At 36.6% G+C, this 20163-nt stretch overlaps 1 protein-coding gene across 1 annotated transcript; it reads left to right on the top strand.

Moving 5' to 3' along the window:
- Positions 1-1319: 1319 nt before the first annotated feature.
- LOC113664468 (fibroblast growth factor receptor 1-A) lies at positions 1320-19802 on the top strand. Its single transcript, XM_089187845.1, has 22 exons — positions 1320-1538; positions 2671-2841; positions 3428-3601; positions 6754-7026; positions 7473-7796; positions 7979-8242; positions 8416-8700; positions 9315-9563; positions 10864-11109; positions 12300-12584; positions 13359-13640; positions 14206-14307; positions 14666-14681; positions 15010-15200; positions 15628-15744; positions 15872-16056; positions 16405-16524; positions 16827-16903; positions 17004-17044; positions 17531-17627; positions 17968-18064; positions 18849-19802. The coding sequence occupies exons 1-22, from the start codon at positions 1451-1453 to the stop codon at positions 18999-19001; spliced, it is 3837 nt and encodes a 1278-aa protein (XP_089043971.1). The 5' UTR covers positions 1320-1450; the 3' UTR covers positions 19002-19802.
- The last annotated feature ends 361 nt before the right edge of the window (positions 19803-20163 follow it).

Genomic DNA, 20163 nt, shown 5'->3' with positions numbered 1-20163 from the left:
CTTCAATATCAGAGTGAATGAAATTAACTTTTCTAATGATTACTTTTTTTAAACAAATAATACTATCTCTACTTTTCATGTGGATTTTGTGGAACAAATCAGATGGTAAGTGACTTATTATCATTTAAGTTCATGATATATTTTTTGGTGCAGGAAAATGAGCACTTTAATCATAGCAAAAGGACCTGATTTCCTCTCATATTAATGCTATCTGACCAGAATAAAGTCAGTTTAAAATATGAGCCTGGCTGTATTTCTGATTTACATTACTTGTTGACATGATGGTTAATGAGCATCCCATAGTGTGGTGATTTCATGTTACTTTCAAATCAAGGTTGTTGTTTTTTTTAATTGAACCTTTTTACTTTGATTGTTTGCTAACTCTTCAATATCAGAATGAATGAAACTAACTTTTCTAATGATTACTTTTTTTTTAACAAATAATATTATCTCTTTACTTTTCATGTGGATTTTGTGGAACAAATCAGGTGGTAAGTATCTTCATACCTTACTTAATGGTTAATGAGAATGTGATTTGTTCCTTTTCATGAGGATATGGTGCAGTAACCACTATAATATGCAGAATAATAATATAATATCTGACCAGAATAAAGTCAGTTTAAAATATGAGCCTGGCTGTTTTCCTGATTTACATTTAATTGTTGACATCATAATGAGCATCCTGTAGTGTGGTGAATTCACTTTACTTTCAAAGTAAGGTTGTTGTTTTTTTTTAATTGAACCTTTTTACTTTGATTGTTTGCTAACTCTTCAATATCAGAATGAATGAAATTAACTTTTCTAATGATTACTTTTTTTTAACAAATAATATTATCTCTTTCCTTTTCATGTGGATTTTGTGGAACAAATCAGGTGGTAAGTATCTTCATACCTTACTTAATGGTTAATGAGAATGTGATTTGTCCCTTTTCATGAGGATATGGTGCAGTAACTACTATAATATGCAGAATAATAATATAATATCTCACCAGAATAAAGTCAGTTTAAAATATGAGCCTGGCTGTTTTCCTGATTTACATTTAATTGTTGACATCATAATGAGCATCCTGTAGTGTGGTGAATTCACTTTACTTTCAAAGTAAGGTTGTTGTTTTTTTTAATTGAACCTTTTTACTTTGATTGTTTGCTAACTCTTCAATATCAGAATGAATGAAATTAACTTTTCTAATGATTACTTTTTTTTAACAAATAATACTATCTCTACTTTTCATGTGGATTTTGTGGAACAAATCAGATTGTAACTAAAGTGACTTCATACTTTACTTAGCTGATTTATATTGATTTTTTACATGATATTTAATGAGCATTCGGTAGTGTGGTGATTTCATTTTACTTTCAAATTAAGGTTGTTGTTGTTTTTAAATTGAATCTTCTTACTTTGATTGAGAACTCTTTCAAGGATTTTGCTAACTCTTCAATAGCAGAATGAATGAAACTAACTTTTCTAATGATTACTTTTTTAACAAATAATATTATCTCTTTACTTTTCATGTGGATTTTGTGGAACAAATCAGATGGTAAGTGACTTATTATCATTTAAGTTCATGATATATTTTTTGGTGCAGGAAAATGAGCACTTTAATCATAGCAAAAGGACCTGATTTCCTCTCATATTAATGCTATCTGACCAGAATAAAGTCAGTTTAAAATATGAGCCTGGCTGTATTTCTGATTTACATTGACATGATAGTTAATGAGCATCCCATAGTGTGGTGATTTCATGTTACTTTCAAATCAAGGTTGTTGTTTTTTTTAAATTGAATCTTCTTACTTTGATTGAGAACTCTATCGACGATTCTACTAACTCTTCAATATAAGAATGAATGAAATTAACTTTTCAGATGATTACTTTCTTTCAACAAATAATACTATCTCTTTACTTTTCATGTGGATTTTGTGGAACAAATCAGCTAGTAATTATCTTCATACCTTACTTCATGGTTAATGACAACTTGGCTTGTTCTTTTTGATGAGGATATGGTGAAATAGCTACCGTTCTATGCAGTATCGATCAAGTCTAAAGACATCCTCATAATTGATTAATCCTTTAAAGTTATCAAGTCCATGAGAGCCCACCAAAAAGGACAGATCATCAGTGATTTCAAAATAATACCATTATTAATATAATGAAAATGACTTTTCTTCGCATCATTTTTGTTATTATCATTTAAGTCCTCTAAGATAGATATATTTTTTGCTGCAAAAAATTACAAAAAGGTAATTTCCTTTTATATTGATGCTATCTGATCAGAATGGAGTAAGATCAAAAGTGATTTTCAAACTATCAATATTGATATAAGAAAAATGACTTTTCCTCACACTATATCACATTATATTTATTATTAATACTTAAGTCCTAAAAAATGGCTGAAATCGTCTGTACATCTATCACAATCATCATTCTTTAAACTTTGACACCCTAACATATTGGTATGCGTATTCTCAATAGCAAGTGAGCATGGAAACTACCAGCCATCTGTTACCATGGTTATAACTCATGAGGTCTTATAGTTATTTTAATTTGATATAGTGAAAAACTTAAATGAATGGGCAATGTTTTTTGCATGCAATTTGCAATAATGACATGCAGTTCTTCTATTTAGAGTCATTTTAACTTGTTAATCATTTAAAGTTCTGATATAAATATAGTTTATGGTGGCTGGTCATCCTGGGGGTCATGGGGGAGGTGCAACCAAACCTGTGGTGGTGGGTCACAGTACCGAAGTCGCAGTTGTACAAATCCTCCCCCAAGTGGGGATGGATACTTTTGCTATGGACATAATAACATGATACAATCTTGCAACACCAATTATTGTCCTGGTAAGAGTGTGTAATCAGTGTTAAAACAATAATCTTTTATCAATTTGATTATTAATTTTGCTGGTTCCAGGTGCTCCATGCATCTTTAAATTAATTACATAGTTTTTTAGAAATCAATGTTTAGTAATTACAAGGTTTTTACCATAAGCTGCTATTTAGATTTGGTTAAGTTCTAGTCATGCCTTATCTTTATATGCTTTGTTCAAAAAGTTTAATGAATCAGCATTGTATATGCATGCATTTTGCAATATCAATGTAGGTGTTAATTTTTAGTAGTTGCAAGTTTTCTACCACATGCTGGTATTAAGATTTTGTAAAGTTTCTTTCATGCCTTATTCTTATTTGAAACGGTTAAAATGTTGAATGAATTAGCAATATATATGCAAGCAATTTGCAATATCCACAAGCAGTTCTTCATTTTGTAATATATTTAACTTGTTAATCATGTTAACCTCTGATATGATGAGAGTTGATGGTGGCTTGTCATCCTGGGGAGCATTAGAGAGCTGCAATGTAACTTGAGGGGGTGGATTACAAGGGCGAGTTTTAAAGTTTTTAAGTTGTTTCTTAATGGCTTATTCTTTAGTCAATGGTGGCTGGAGTGAGTGGAGTCCCTGGAGTATCTGCACTAAAACAGTCAGTGGCATACAAATAAGGTTTAGAGAATGTTTCAATCCAGAACCAGCATATGGCGGGGAACATTGTAATGGGAGCAGAGCACTTGTAAGGGAATGTAACAAAATGTCCAGCTGCCACGAAGGTAACATACAGATGGTAAAATAAGTGAGTCAGAGTTTTAGTTACAAAGGGTAACATTAATTGAAATACAGACATCATGGATGGTCCGAAGTCTAATCATAGTTGAACCCCACATTTTATAAAGGCTAAGTCCTGTCAAAAGCCGTTGTCGTTTAATCTACATACTAATAAATTGACCTTGTCCAAAATAAGCATTAGCATTACATCGCAGCTTGAATCACAGGCGGCCCAAGCTCCAGCTCTTAGATGATCATCTTGCGTAATAACAGTCATGGCGGAATTTACGAACGCTTGAAGGAATTAGAAAATACGTCAAATTCTCAATAAAAATACCTACCTTACTTCCACAGCGTATTACTTGTTACCTGACCCCTAACTTTGATGAAAAGAACCCCTTTTAGCGAGTTGTCCATTTCGAGGTTTCTCACGTACGTAAGAAAAGCCCACGTCTGAACACTCCATTTCCGAACGTCCGATCCGAGAAGCGAAAAATTCCAGCGCAAAATGACCGGGCGGCCACAAATCCAACGCAGAATCCAAGCACATATACTTTGGTTACATTTCAACTCACTACAAACTCAATCTTTCCCGTGCAACCGACGCTAAACCGCAGTTTGCCTCAGAAATGTCCAGTTTAGAGGTTTCTGCCAGCCTTCGTTCACATCAACCTTGACACACGACCGTTGAGAATCAGCTTGGTAGCCCTGCCTCCTTTTCAAATTGAATATCGCCAGGGACCAGCACCATGGGTGCCAAGTTACGGTGTGGGCCCCGGCGAGGCCCAGTTTAAAAAGGAGGCAGAGTTACCAAGCAAGGCCATTTTTCGCTGGGATTTTTCGCTTCTCGGATCGGGCGTTCGGAAATGGAGTGTTCAGCCTTGGGCTTTTCTTATGTACGCGGAAAACCTCGAAATGGACAACTCGCTAAAATGGGTTCTTTTCATCGAAGTAAGCGGTCAGATAACAAGTGATACGCTGTGGAAGTAAGGTGAGGTATTTTTACTGTGAATTCGACGTACTTTTTAATTCCATAGAGCGGTCGTAAATATTCCCATACAAACTCTTATAATTCCGCCACGACTGTTATTGCGTAAGATGATCATCTCACAGCTGGACTTTGGGCCGCCTGTGCTTGAATAAAGTTGTTTTCATTACTATTATCATTATTATTTTCTCACTTATTATTATCATCAGGATCATCATCGTTATCATTATTATCATTATTATTATCCAGGCGGTGTGCGCACTCCGATTGCGTTGCATTGGGGTAGCTTTATTTTCAATATGGCGGTGAAAGCGGCAGAAATCGGCAGATTTTGACTGAACATTCCGTAAAAGTTAGGCCGCTCCTTTTTCCTTTCACCATAGGTAAATATAACCTGGTTTATTCTGAATGTGTAAAAGTATTTTTTGTACGTATTTGTTGCGTATTCTATGGTTCTCAAGGACAAACGCAATCACTGTTTTTTTAGTATGTAATTTGAGACCAGTTTTCGAAAAGGTCAAATTTGATGTACGTCGTAGTTTGGAGCCTTTCAAAGATTTGGATGGCCGCTTTGATCCTTCTTCAACAGCTCTGACTAAACACTCTCAAACGCTCTCCAACGGTACACGTGTTTCGCGTATTTTAAGTGCTAGTGTTTGAGACCGATTATGACCAAAAAAAGGCCCATTGTTGCGTTACACAGCGTTACTATTGTATACTCAATTGTGTAGTAAATCTACTTTCTTAAGTAGAAGCAAATTAACTAATCGTGAGTGTTGTATGGTAAATCTATTATCTTGATCACTGAATGAAGGACAGTTGAATTAGAGCAATGAAAGAAGTCACTTGGCCACTGAATAACTCTACAATGCATATGGCGACACGCTAGGTAAGCCGGAAAGCAAAATGCAGTCGATCGTGAAAAGGTGTTGATAGGCTTATGAACGCTTGTGTTTTTAAATCTTCTGACCTGAAAACTTAGCTGTTATAAATATATCTTTTAATGACTTGCCTCTGTGATGTGATAATAAGGGTTAGTTTTTAAGGTGTAATTCCCTGTCTGTATGTTCTTGAGGTTTAGCAAAGCCGAATGAGATCGTGTTACAAAAGGTAATATTTTCATGTGCGCGCGCTATTTTCTTTGTTTTCAAATATACTGTCTCTCCCACAGAAGATAACTCCAGAGATATGGTTTTCAAAACCTTATTTTAAGTATTCTCTATTCTTTTAAGTATATTTGAAAATCTGTATGTTTTTTTATTAAACGTTGAGCGTGACAAATTTGGTCGTAGAAGGCGTAACGCTTCTCCTTTTGTGAATCCCGTATTTACACCTTTAAGTGTATGACATGAAAAATAACTCGTATAAGAAGGTAGCTGTCTCTTTGTAATGAGTTTGCATGTCAAGGGTTGATTCCCTATTAAATAACTCGGGAATTTGATATTATTCACACAGCCATCGGGTGTGAGTGTAACTGCTGCCAAATGAATAGATTCTTGGCCAAGGCTGCAGTTTCAATTCTTTCTGAATCTCTTCAATTGCCTCCTAACAACAAGTTTGTCACAGAGGAATAACAGGAGTTGGGCAGGCCTATCAACGCTTTTTAACTTTCAAAAGAATGGCAACAGCAGTGAATCCCCATTACATTCAATGCGCTATCTTGCTGCCACCAGAGATGTTCACTCGACCACGACAGGATGTAAATGACTCACTTTTCATTTTACGACCATCATGCAACACAATCAGAGTGTGCACACCGCCTGATTATTATCATACAATCCCTATTACTATTATTGCAAATGTTTATGTTACTTTAGTATCATCATTTAAATTGTTATTATCCTCATTACAGTGTGCACTGTTGTCATTCGTAAGCATTTAGCACTAAATTTCTTGTCAATCACTACTGAAATATTTAGTTTCTTGATAGAATAGTATGGGATGTCTGATGTGAGCAGTATCAATTATTTTCTTTTTTTAAACTGGTCCTGAAAGATACTATTTAATTTGAGGCTGATGATTATGTTTCTAACTCTCTTAGAACTGGTATTAACATATGAAACTAAGTACCTATTTGGGGCAATCATCAACAAAATAATTAAAATTTGTAGAATCGTGAAGAGGGCCTCTCAAGATGTACATATACTTTTGTATTATTTCTTTCATTAGTATTTCCACTGCGCTTTAAAACGGAGAGCAACCCGTCAGTTGGTACAATGGAAATCCATACAAACAGCAGCTGGAAAAAGCTTTGCACCAGTACGTGGAATAAAGTTGAAGTAGATTTGACATGCATGGCAATGGGATACTCTAACAGCAGTGATTATGGTAGATGGTATGAAGACAGTGGCAATGTATCAGAGACATCTACTAATTTCAACTGCACCACCACTTTGACTAAATGTGAAGAAAGCTTCTCAAACAAACTGCAATTCTGCAAAGGTATTAATCAATTATGCATTTTGGAATCTGTTGTCAGATCTATTTCAGTCTGTACATCCTATTCAAGGTACCCTTATAGACTTGATCATAATTCCAGTGGTAGACCTCACCAAAACATCCCTTCTTGCTTTGGTAATTGATTATGTACCAGTGTTTTCTCGAAGACTGCTCTCTAAAAAAATATGATGTATATTGACAATTAGATTTTTTTTAAAGGAATAATTTAAATTGTTGAAGGTGTAAAGAGGCCCAAAAATGATACCTGAACAGCTGCCCATCAAAGAACCCGTACAGCTAAATTGGATTTCTAAACCTGTATGAACACCTTGAACTTTTAAATTTCTTCCTAATCCTGCTGTCCCCTTCTCTTATCCATATTTCTTCCTTTTATAAATTCACTGTTAACTTACCTTTACTGATTGCTCAATATTTTGTGACTTTATAAGTTCCCGTTTGCTTGAATGGTGCAAATGTAGAGTATGGTGGTAGAGTGGAAGTATTTTACAAAGGGAAATGGGGAAAAATTTGTACCAATGGATGGGATTTCAATGATGCCCAAGTTATTTGCCGTCAACTCGGCTTTGAAGAGGCTCTTGCTGAATTCATTGGCTCAAACGTAGAGGATGGAAACATTACTTCTGTAATGGTGGATGTTTCCTGCAATGGAGAGGAGGTAGAACTTGCATCTTGTGCACGCACTGATGGAAAGTTAAATGTCCCCAGTCAATGTCGAGGAGATGGCAAAGGTTCTCAAGCACTGTGTCAACCAAGTAAGTAAGATATTAATAACATCGAGGTGGAAATTCCTAAAGGTGACTGGTCCTCATGAATAGTCACATGTTTAAAGTTAAACATCAAAGATCAAGATATTATTAGTTTTGAAACAAACTAATGTCAAAATACTGAGACAGAATGCACTGATAATTGTGCTACTTGAAAACATTTCTTTCAGAGAACAAAAAAGTATTGGGAAAAGAGAATCTTTACTTTGATATTGGCAGCAATGAAATCCTTCACTGCTCAATACGTAACAAAACCAGTTTTGCGAGATGGGTCATAAATGGTCAAAAGGTGCAAGAGATGAATTCTTCTTCTAAGAGGGTCAAGACCACAGAAGATGGTAAACTGGTCATAGAAAATGTGCAGTTGTCTGATGGAGGAACATATGAATGCCTCAGACTGGAATATGTTCAGTATTACACGGTTTACATTAATGGTAGGAAAATCCTTTTCAACACATTTAGAAGACCTTAATTGCCTCATTGTAGAGTAAGTTAACACAGCAGTGAATGTGCCCGGCACTCACAATATAGACACACAATAGGGACTAGTTAGCTTTTCTTCATTGCAGCTTCAGTAAGCGGTTATTTTCTTTATTTATTTCAACAGCAAGATTCACTGAGAACACTAGAGACCAGCAGAGCCTCACTGCTTACACATCTGGTATTATAAACTGTGGTGCTGAAGGAACACCACGTCCACAGATAACTTGGAGGAAACAAGGAGAAATGTTAGTACCTGATGGGAGAAGAGTCACTCAAATTCCCAGTGGCAGTCTACAAATTGATCCTGTTCACCCTGAAGACGGTGGCACATACAGATGTACCATGACACAAAATAAAGGATCAAAAAGGGTCACAAGCAGACAAAAAAGCATAAATGTGTCTGTTATAGGTGAGTGAGTTATTGGAAAAATCTGAAACTGGTTCAGTCATTATACCAACACATAATAATAGTAAAAATAGTGATAAAAACTTTATTTTAGTGTCAAACCATGAAGCCTGAGGAATCCATGCTAATAAGGGAACACAGACTAATACAAAATACAAAAATTAAACAACTTAGATATCTACTCTAAAATATGAATAGTACAAAATGCAGTCTAAAATATATTAAAGATGAAGCTAAACATTATAGGTAACTATCAAAAGCTGTTTTTAAGAATTTAGTCATTAAGTAGTTCAGTTGCATGTAGATAATGCTGGTAAGATGGGTTTCTGATTTCATTTGAGGTTAAAACAATCTTTGTTACTTTTTTTTTAAGGGCTTTTGATTTTTTGCCAATAGGCATTTCTGCAAGGTCACCTTATATGTTCCAATGATTTGTTGTTTTTAGCTGTTCGAAAAGGACTTTCATCTGGTTATTCAAATTAGTCAGATGAAAATGCATTGTCTAATTTATACCCTGATGTTAGTAACCAAAAATGAAATTGCCCTTTAGGATATTTGTATTATGTGTGTATAACTAAAGCCACTGTGTTTTAACTTTTTTACTTGTTTATTCAAAGTTCGACCAGTGGTGAATGTTTCAGGGTCAAGCAATCTAATCAGAGAAGGAGACACTGTGACTTTGACTTGTAAAATCATTCAAGGTCAGCCTCAGCCACAGATAACCTGGTCTAAGAATAACTCTTTTAAGGGACACAACATGTCTCTCTCCTTCAATAAGATAACAAAGGAAGACGCAGGTCTGTACACCTGTGAAGCAAAAAATCGTGGAGGAATTTCTACTGGAAATCTCTATATTTCTGTTAATGGTAAGTTATCAGGTCTAAAATTGGATTTTAAATCATTCAGTTCTGTAAGCTGCGGCCGGATAGACTCTGGACTAATTGCTGTGGGTTAAGGTGCTGGCCAGGATCATTATGCCGTCTTCTTGAGTGAGGAAATACCTCCATCTAGTTGGAGGGTTTTCTTCTTGAAATCTCTTCCTTTTTTTAACATTTACTTTAAAATTTTGAACTGCAAATCGATATGATACATATGTACTGCTGGTTAGTGGAGCAAGATCATTTCTGTGGTATCCTCTTGGATGACAGGCCTCGCCTGCATGGTGCCTGACTCTCCACACAGACAGTGGAGCTACGCTATTGGTGGGAATGTGGTGACGAGAAAACACGAATAAATTAGTTGAGCGCTTTTCATTCAACTAATATATTCTTGTTTCTCATCACTATGTTCCCACCAATAGCATAGCTCTATTTTCTGCATATAAACCCACACACAATCCAAAATTCCTCCAATTAATCTGGCAAAGGGCTAATGCTTGAAATGTCAGCCTTTAAGTTCTTTACGGTGGCCAATTTACGTTTTCAACTCAGTTGATAACACTCAATTACCCTGTTATACTCTCCCACTGACGCAGCACCAAAGTTTTTTTAGAAACTTACCCCCTTTCTCCACACAGATGTAGTGTTGAACTTATAAGAAAAATTAACAATTGATAAGTGGTAGTAACTAATTTCCGTTACTTCTGTTACGTTCCTCTTGATTGATGACCGTGAAATCTCTTGTGGTTCCCTATTATTCACAAATCAGACTTAAAGAATCTGCCACAACATTACATTTTGCTAACTTTTCAATTTCGAACTCCATATGGCAATGATGCGGTTGTATTGGTGGTTAGCCATGAAAAATCATTTGTGTAAGTCTCTGAGGATGACAGTCTTCACTCTCATGATGCCTGAATCTCCACCAGGAATTTTAATGAACTTTTAGGAAAACCCTTACTAGTTGTTAAGGGTTTGTAATTAATTTTCCGAGCTTGATCCATAAGCGAAGAGTTACGAGTGATTTGCGATCATTCACAAGTTCAATAGGAAATATTTTTCTCCCAATTTAATGTGTAGTTGAATCCTTCTTCAGTAAACTGAGAAGTGTGGTGCTTGCTTCCAACTTTTCGTTTCTTAGCTTAGTTATATTACACAGCTGCTATTTGTTAGTCATTGGCTGGAGCAATGAGTTGGAACCAAAACAAAATGTATGCCATGACAATATTTTCTCTGTATCTGTTAATATTATCTCATCGTGACTTTTATTTTAAATTTTTCTTTGTAGTTCCACCACATCTAAATCCTGAACTCAAGAATCTTTCAGTCCCACTGAACTCCACATTTGAAACATATTGTTTTAAAGGGGGTGATCCACTAATATCTGTCAACTGGACCAAGGATGGTAAAGCTCTTCCTAGCAACAATACGTTAGTTATTAAGCGCGTGACCTTTGACGATGGAGGTTTCTATGAATGTGCTGCTGAAAATCAGGTTGGAAAAGTTAACATCTCCTTCTGGATCGATGTTACTGGTAAATCAAAATCATTTTATGAAGATTTACAAACGGTGCTTGGTTACTTCACGTTGTAGAGTGTTGTACTGCCGTGCGATAGTTCAAGCCCTTGACTGGACCAACGTAACGTCTTAAATAGAGGAGGAGAATGTGCTGCCTTTGCTATGGCATGAGCAAATGGATAGGCATTCTAGTTTCTTGGACAAGGAGAATAAACTTTTAAGCCCCATTTCCTGCGTCCTGCATCTTCTAGGAGGCCTTGGGTTCGACTTGGAGTTCTTTTTCCATTAATGCCTGTGTCACTCACTGAAGAACATCATCTTAAAAAAAAAAACAAAACAAAAAACATAAAAATTGCCTGAAGCTTGAGAAACCGCAGATAACCTTTTCGGGCATCTATGGGTCGAGTCTTATGACTAACGATGTGTATTTTACCATTAGCAAGCATTTTCTCGCAAAACCTGCCTCCGAGGCTACCAAGATAGGCTGGTGACAAAAAGTCCAATCTTATTATTTGTCGTCTAAATCTTAATTTTTTTCTAATTTCAAATTCATTGAACCTATCTCACTTAACTTTATCCTACTCTATTCTCTGCATGCCGCTCATGCCTAAGGTAATCTTGACACTATCTGCCCGTTAAGGACTCGAAATCCTAATGACAGAAGGTTGGAGTTGCTCACGGTCCACTTTCTGATCCTCAATAGATTCTTCATTATTTTGGGGAATTTTGTATTATATCAACTGCAGTTGATAATTCCCCTATTGATATTTCTCGTTATTCTCAAAACTCTTGTCTGCTTGATATGGTGTTGATGCTGTTAGAAGAAATTCTACCTTGAAGCGACTTCAAAGTGGCAGCAACCTGTTTACATAATGGATCAGAAATTCAACGAATTTATTCTGGCAGCAATTCAACCCGCAAAGGCGATCCGACCGATAGGTTAAATCCAATAAACATTACAATTAGGATTTATCGAAGATTACCTAAACTGTCTCAATTTCTCTCAACTTTAAAGAGGTTTGTCAATAAAACACGAAAACAAAGTGTTTCTGCGCATGTTTAAACAAAACTATTGGCTTTGTATTTTAGAGATTTTAAACTAGAAGGCTCCCAAATTTGCTCTTCTTACTGCCAGATTACTTGTGGTCATTTGATTGTATCTTGAGAACCTTTGTTGAACATCAGTGGTGCTCTTTTTATTTTCAGTGTGTCCTCAGATCAAACTGTCTCCGGTAAACCAATCTGTTATTGATGGAGACCCAGTAAACTTTACTTGCCGTGCCACAGGTGTTCCAACACCAAAACTGACCCGGACATTTAATGGCGGTAGACTTCCATTGGGGATCAATGAAAAAAATTTTAAGGGAGACTTATTCCAGGAATCATTCCTGAAAATACAGAGAGCAACAAAGAAAATGGAAGGAACATACAAGTGTACAGCAAAAAACAAAGCAAATGGAACAAGTTATTCCACAATACTTCAAGTATTTGGTAGGTTCAATAATTATAATGATTACGATGATAATAATAGTAATACTGACAGGGATGGTGTTGATTGTAATGATAGTAATAGTAATCTTAATTTTAATAGCAATAAGGGTAATGATGGCGATAGATCCGTTGCAACAATGATATTTAAAGATACCTTCCAAATATGAGGTGAAAATGGTGGCTGGTGGCTAGAGGTTGCCCAAGAAGAACTGATAGCTTGTTAAGAATGAGATGGAGTCTCGATAACCCTGGAATTTCTCCAAGACAATGGAGTCAAAGAGTGCAAATACAAGCTGAGTGAAAAATATCGTAATGAATTGTGGGAAAGATAGTTGTTGCACATGCATCATTTACCAGTTGTTTAAGATGACTCTTCCCTATAATCACTTTGTGACATTTTGTTATGGTCACTCTAATCATTTTGATCCAAAAGCTTATGATCACTGAGATGATCTGTAGCTCTGTATAGGGCAATATGTCTTTATAATAAGAAAGAAAGGGCCGGGTCTCAGTTTATTTAGAAACATCTTTGAATGGGATCTGAGACCCTTTGGCAAATCTTCAGACACATTTTGGACAAGTATTTCAAACCTTCTTTAAAACGTCTTTGAAGCCAAGTTCCACTCAAATTGGCACGTTATACCCCGTATGTACCATTTGGAGGGTTGATTTCGAATCACTTAGTTTCTCTGATAATTACCTTACTGAGGTATTTTGAGTAAATTTTTTTAATGAAAACCAAGTTATGTATAAATTATCTTTTTCTCAACACAGAAAAACCCACCGCCAAAGTAACTCCAAAACCATATCCAACGCTCACCCAAGGTGATAAGCTTAGGTTAACTTGCAGCGTCAACAAAGCAACGGTAAATATCACTTGGAAAAAAGATGGAGACCCAGTAAAAGAACGGGCAGTCATTGAAACGCAATTAGATGAGACAACAAGTTATCTGATTATTGCAAAAGTTGTGGAGGAGGACAGTGGTGAATATTCCTGTGAAGCCCGTAACAGAGTAGGAAATGTGGCCCGCTCTATTGTGATGATAAAAGTCAACCGTAAGTTGGCAGTATTGTAGTGTAGAAACAATCTAAAATTTAACAGCAGTAAATCGTTCAACTTGATGGAACCTGAAACTTTTAAGCATGCTATTTGCTGTTTTCTGTTTGTTTGTTTGTTTGTTTTGTTTGTCTTTGCTTTTATTGTTGTTTTTTGTGTGTGTGAATGCGTGTATGGATGTCGGGTGGAAGCCTATAATTAAAATATGGGTCCCCTGGCCTGTTAGATACAGTAGAACCTACTTTTAGATACCCAAATAATTATCACCATTATTGCTTGTTTCCTATTTGGCAAAGGGAATTGCTCTACATCTATTCAACAAAAAAGCAGATAATTTCTCAATTAAAGACAAGATTCTGGCCAGGTCTTCTCCAAATAGTTTTGATTTACCTTTCTTTGAATCTCAGCCATAAAACAGTAGCCATTTCTAATGAGCCAGCTAGGCTCAAGCGAAAAAAGTATCCAGAGGAGCTGGCTAATATTGTGTAACAACCTTTTCCTTATCATCACATCTACTACCTTTGTCATTTGGCTAAGAAGCATGTGTTTAATTTACACCAACAGCTGTTAGTCCATTTCTGGTGTGGTATTATATTTTTGGATCAATGGCTGCTGTCATTGTTATTTTGCTCATGGGCTGCTATTTTTGGAAACGTCGGAGGACAGGTAAACCTCTTTCTTCAGATCTTGTTTTGGGTAATTTTTCCAGACAATAATAAGTTGTGTGAGACGCAAAAACTTGGACCAGTTTATGTTTACTTTTACTCCACCTCGTATTTCAATTGTTCTCCTCAAGTTCGCTATTAGTTAGGTATTAATATCATCTCGGTTTGCAGGAAAATGAAAACCCTTGAGGCACTATAGGCATGTTTCTACTGTTTCTTGTCTTGCGATTTTATCTGATTTCTAATCTTTTATTAACCACTGACCAAAGTGCATATTATTTTTATTTAAATATTAAAGTTAAGGCAGAACTTTTATCCCTTCTTTATTTCTTTCTTTGATTTGTCAATCGGACCTACAGTGGCTGCTACCGCTCTGTAAGTCAATTAGTTTGCCTTTTATTTACCAAATTGAAATGTTTTTTGAAAAAAAATTGAAGTTGGGGTTTATATCTTACTGTCATGTCAACCATTCCATTTGGAAAGTTAACTTGAATGATAGTCTGTGTGAACGAGTAGTTCTACAACTGTAGTTTTTCTGCACAAGAAAATGTTGTTTTTTCATTTCTAGAGTGATTATCTTTCCTTAAATTAAAAAAAATCAGTCAGATAATTAAGAAACTCAAAACGTTTCCGTAACTTCTTTTCCTTGATCACTTATACTTTGATTTAGCAATAGAAATTGTGTGATTTTCATAATATTTAGTCCTGATCAAGGGGAGGCAGTTGAGATGGAGCTGTTGAATGTAGAAGTGGATGAATGGGAGATTGAAGTGAACCGAATCCTGCTTCAAGATGTCATTGGGCGAGGGGCATTTGGAGCAGTGTGGAGAGCTCTTCTTAGTTCTCCAAATGGGAGACCTGGAAATCGTACAGTTGCTGCTAAATGCTTTACACGTAAGATCCATTCAACTATCTCTCCTCAAAGCACGTGGGTGGGTACTTAGCGTTTCTTGCCAAGGGTACTTTGCACTTTCCAGTAATCATTTATCTCAGGTTGACCAAGGCGCTCTAAGAGATTCGTGCAAAGTTATTTTTTATAACAAAAGCAACAATTAAACAATAGAGGCATCAATAACAATAAAAAATTTGAAGATGGCAGGCATGTGCCACAATCGTGAGGCAAAGAAAATATGAATTCCTCGAAAGAATTCGCTCGCCGACCGGTTCCATTTTTGCAGTTATGAGCTTCGACAACTGGGTTTCAAAGACCTCCTAAGATGTGAGGTCTAAATCCTCACCCGAAATTTCGCTTCTTAAGCACGAGAAAATTCGTCAATAAGGATTTTTTCCCCGGTTATAAAGTATTTCCTTTTTATTGTAGCCACCGCAGGGGAGGAAGGAAGAAAATGTTTGATGAGAGAGATCGAGCTGGGAAAAATTATCGGTGACAGCAATCAGCCAAACATAGTGAAGTTCATTGGCTGCGTCACTAGACAAGGTACATGCTAAGTTTAAGGCGTCATTCTTATTATATGCAATAATATTTCAACTGAGTATGAGATTGTTAGCTTGTTTGTTTGTTTGTTTGTTTTTACTGATTCGTTCCTTCTTTTCGTTATTTTAAGTTCATCCGATCCTTATCATGGAACATTTGCCGTGTGGCGACCTGCTTGGTTACATGAGAAAATGCCGAGGAATTAATGATCGGTATTATCTTGGAGAAGGAAGGCCTCAAGTTTTGAACAACTATGACCTTGTGCTCTTTGCCAAACAAATCGCCGCCGGTATGGTATTCCTTGGATCAAGGGGGGTAAGTAACTAAAATGCTTCTACATTCAATTTTACCGCAGAAATATCTGTAAGGGATTGTTACACCTTTTGAGTTGCTTGAATATAGATATATCTAAATTATATGAATTTTTTCGGAAGCAGGTTTCATATTCTCAATATTTCTCAAGAGTTCCTTTGGTATTGTCAGTGGGTCACCTAATGTCGCAGTCATTCTGGTATATGTTTGGTTTGTAATGAACACCCTAGGAACAATAGTTCTTACAACCCATGAAAACGTCTGTATAATTTTCCCTCTGGTCATGGTAGATTTCACAAAAGATATGCATTTGTTAGCAAGTTTACATTTTGGATCTTTGTCTTTGGGTAGATAATCCATCGTGACCTGGCGGCTCGAAACGTCCTCCTTGATAACAACTATGTGTGCAAAGTGACCGACTTTGGCATGGCATATCAAAGCTTCAAATACGGTCATGGAAATGCCAAAAAGGTAGAAGATCGTCTTTGCTTTAATTTTTTTTCGGTGGCACTTGTAAACAGATTCCTAAGGTTAGCTTTGATTCTGCCTAAAATTCACCTTAACTGCCAACTGAGGATAGCTCCACGTTTTGCCATGCAACAGAATACAATTGAGTTAGTTGACTTTATCATTTAAATTTATGACATTTGCTAAATTTTGACACTCCATAAAAGTCTCGGAAGAGGTACACCAGCCACCTCACGTTTACGTGCATGTCCTTTGTTAACTCGCTAGTATTAAAACCCTTATTTTTAAACAAACTGTCGTTGCAGGGCTGTTTGCCAATCAAATGGACTGCACCAGAGATTTTGTTGGGAAATTTCGCTGGACTTTCCACGTTGAGTGACGTGTATGTATATTTTTGCACTGAGCTGGCCCTCTCTTTAGTTTTTGTCTTTACATGCTCACTTAGAGAATATCTCGGCAACACTTTTTCGAAATTTTTTCAGGTGGTCTTACGGAATCGTCCTGTATGAGATAGTTACCCTTGGTAAGTCAAACTATGTTCAACAAAAAATATTTATACTTCCCGTCCGTCTATGTCTGGAAATGTTGTAGGTATCGTTTTTGGAACTCGTTAGTAATGTCAATGCCTTTAGGACCCAATTGGCAGACGTTAGTTTGATGAGCTGTGGCAGAAAAACTTGTTGTGCCAAAGTTTACCTCAATGATGAATTTTGCTCCGCTTGTCGAAGTTTCATTCTCTGTAACTGAGAACCGTTGTTTCAGGACTTTCCTTGCCCTGGCTATCACCCAAGACGATTGGCATTTTGTGTTCGACTTTAAATGACGAAAAACCTTTCAAATTACTTGGCAGAAAAGTGGTAATCAATTACATAAAACATCAGGCTAGGAAACATCAAGTTTCGAATGCTGCTGTCAAGCACTAGAAGTGGATCTCTCTGATTTAAATCTCAACATTTTTAAACGAAATATTCGGGTGTATCACGGCCACAATTTGTTTATTTCTTCGCAGGAGGAATTCCATATGAGGGATGGACAGAAGGGAATGTGGTTGCACGAGTCACGCATGGATACAAACTTCCAAAGCCCGATCATGTTGATGATAAACTGTGAGTCTTGACTTTCAAGTTGCCATGTTCCATTTTAAATCGCCCAATCCCCCTAACCCCGATGAAAAACACATTCTCTCGTATAATCTGATTTCTTCTTCCGTTACTGAGCTCTGCTAAATGAAACAAATTTAACAGTGGTCACCAGTTTGTTCAGTTAAAAGTTGTCTTTTCACTCAAGAATTTTGAAAAGATGAATTTGCAGCTATAACAGCTAGACATTTCTCATCATTTTAGCCATTATTTGCCCAGGGCTCTCTTAAGATTTCTGTAATGGTTGACTTTTATCACATATTACATAAACCACAGTCCAGTATTGACCATCATTCCTTTGTTCCAGGTATGCTATAATGAAAAGGTGCTGGAATTTTGACCCCGACTTTCGTCCTCCCTTTGAAAACCTTCGAAGAAGAATGGATACCTACCTTCGTGAAGAGGTTTGTAGCACGATTTGAACAAGTCCTTGACGTTCTTGTAGGCCTCTAAGATTATTTATTCCTCCAAAATTACTTCATAGACCACTACTCTTTCAAAGTTGGTTTCAGCAGATTAATGGAAGTGATTTAGGATTGTATTGGTTTCTTCTAACTACGGCTGCGGCCGCTTGCGGGAATTTCAGTGCCTTGAGATTTCATTTTGACGGCTCCTGCCTGTAGTTACGTTTCTTACTATTTGCCTCAGCTTATCGATGTTTTTTAAGTTTTAAAACATTCAAACATAAAACGCGCTAAGATGTCCCATGCCTACGAACCCATCTATCACCATTCCTTCCGCCCTTCCTGCTACTTCCCTTCCAAAGTGCCTGAGCATCTACATTCATAATAAAGGTTGATGGGAGAGTATAACAGGGTAATTTGGTATTTTCAACTGTGTTGATAACGTAAATTGGCCACCTTTAAGATTTTAAAAGCTGACGTTTCGAGCGTTAGCCCTTCGTCAGCGCAAATAGCAAAGTTCTAACGCTCGAAACGTCAGCTTTTAGACTCTTTACGGTGGCCAATACGTCACGTTATCAACTCAGTTGAAAATACCAAATTACTCATCTACATTCATAACTTCGTACCTACCAACCAACCTGCCTAAGAAAACGCATTACTCTGTGCCTTTAAAGCGAGGATCATTTCTGTGCTTTGAAGTAGTCATTAAAATTTTCTTCTTGACTTGAAGTTAGAGAACATTGTGACGATCGTGAAAATCCTCTCTTATTGCTTTCCCCTTTAGACATATCTGCACCTGCTCGACATGGGATCTTATGACACGACCAAATACTCCAAGGTTGAAGATCTCGGAGGTGAAGATGCCGAACCAAGTGCACGACCTCTAGGGAACGCCGCGGCAAAGAGATTAGGAAAGTGGGCCAGCGACCGTCGTTAGACAGTGTCATTCTGAATATTGCTTAGGAACCAAGCACTCTGTAGTGCATAAAGTATTAGAAGAAAATATGTACTGGTGATAACGGTGATAATTTAAGGGCCTTATTGTGTTATAATAAATCAAAGCTGTTTCCTCGATGAGGCACCTTTAAGTCAGTTTTTTCTTAAGGTGCAATTGATAAATAACTCGATTTAGCTGGTAAAGTCCGGATATTTAAAAAGGGAGGTTATTGGTAAAACAAGACGACTAGTTGTTAGCAATCATGTTATTGAAGTGTCCCCTGCTGGTGATATAGTCCTGATAAGATATTTAGTAGTTTAGTGTTGATTTAGTCATGGATCTTTCAGTAGCGTGTCCTTTATCGACGAGACTGGTGACATGTCTTGTAATATGGTGTTACATGGGTCGTAAATTGCTTAAATTTTGTGTCATTGGTATCAGAAAACAAAAAAAAGTGCATCGCTATCGGTATGTTTACTCTAACTTTCTTGTTGTTATTGTTAAATGCTTTTTCATAAACGGAGAGAACCGTCTCAATAGAGTGATTCTAAAATCAAATTAATCAAGTTATTATTCCAATATTTTCGACTTGTACAAGAAACAGAGAGCGCTATTCAGAGGGGTTGTGGCTGATAGACAGACCTTTACTATGATGAAATGAACCGCTTACTTCAAAGTGGAAATGTCGCTAGAGCAAGGATAAGCGTTTATTTCTGTACATTATCGAAACACACTAAGCTGTATTTAAAATTTTGTAAAACACTCTATTTGATATCTGCAATAAAAGAGTAGAAGCGTACCGCATGGCGGTATTCACAATGTTATATCACTATTTAAGCCGCTCTAGATATACACAGAAGAAAGAAAAACACCTAATCTTGTATCATATACAACGCAATTTTCTTTTAAAGGACATATTTGAACAGTTCGTTCGTAGTTTTTTTCTAATTAACTCCGAGTTCATTTTACGGGTTTGTTGATGTTTACTGCCTCGCTCACGCTTGGACGTAATACCCATATTTAATATGGAAGACTTCGAGAGATAATCGATACCAGCGTTGCAGTGTGTATCATAAACATCCTTCGGAGGTTGGTATCCCGATTTCCCTCCACCCGTCCCTTCACGCTGTTCTTGACAAGAAAAAGGGTAATCAGTAAATTA

The sequence above is a fragment of the Pocillopora damicornis genome, chromosome 11, assembly GCF_964200805.1.
Source record: "Pocillopora damicornis chromosome 11, jaPocDami1.2, whole genome shotgun sequence".
Lineage (NCBI taxonomy): Eukaryota > Metazoa > Cnidaria > Anthozoa > Scleractinia > Pocilloporidae > Pocillopora > Pocillopora damicornis.
This window is presented reverse-complemented; position numbering and strand designations above follow the sequence as displayed.

Excerpts from the sequence above, each read along its gene's own strand:
- LOC113664468 (XM_089187845.1), top strand. The coding sequence starts at position 1,451 with ATGAAACTAACTTTTCTAATGATTACTTTTTTAACAAATAATATTATC. Across the intron at positions 11,110-12,299 it reads CTTCTGGATCGATGTTACTG|TGTGTCCTCAGATCAAACTG; the intron begins GTAAATCAAAAT and ends TTTTATTTTCAG. Across the intron at positions 15,745-15,871 it reads TGGCTGCGTCACTAGACAAG|TTCATCCGATCCTTATCATG; the intron begins GTACATGCTAAG and ends CGTTATTTTAAG.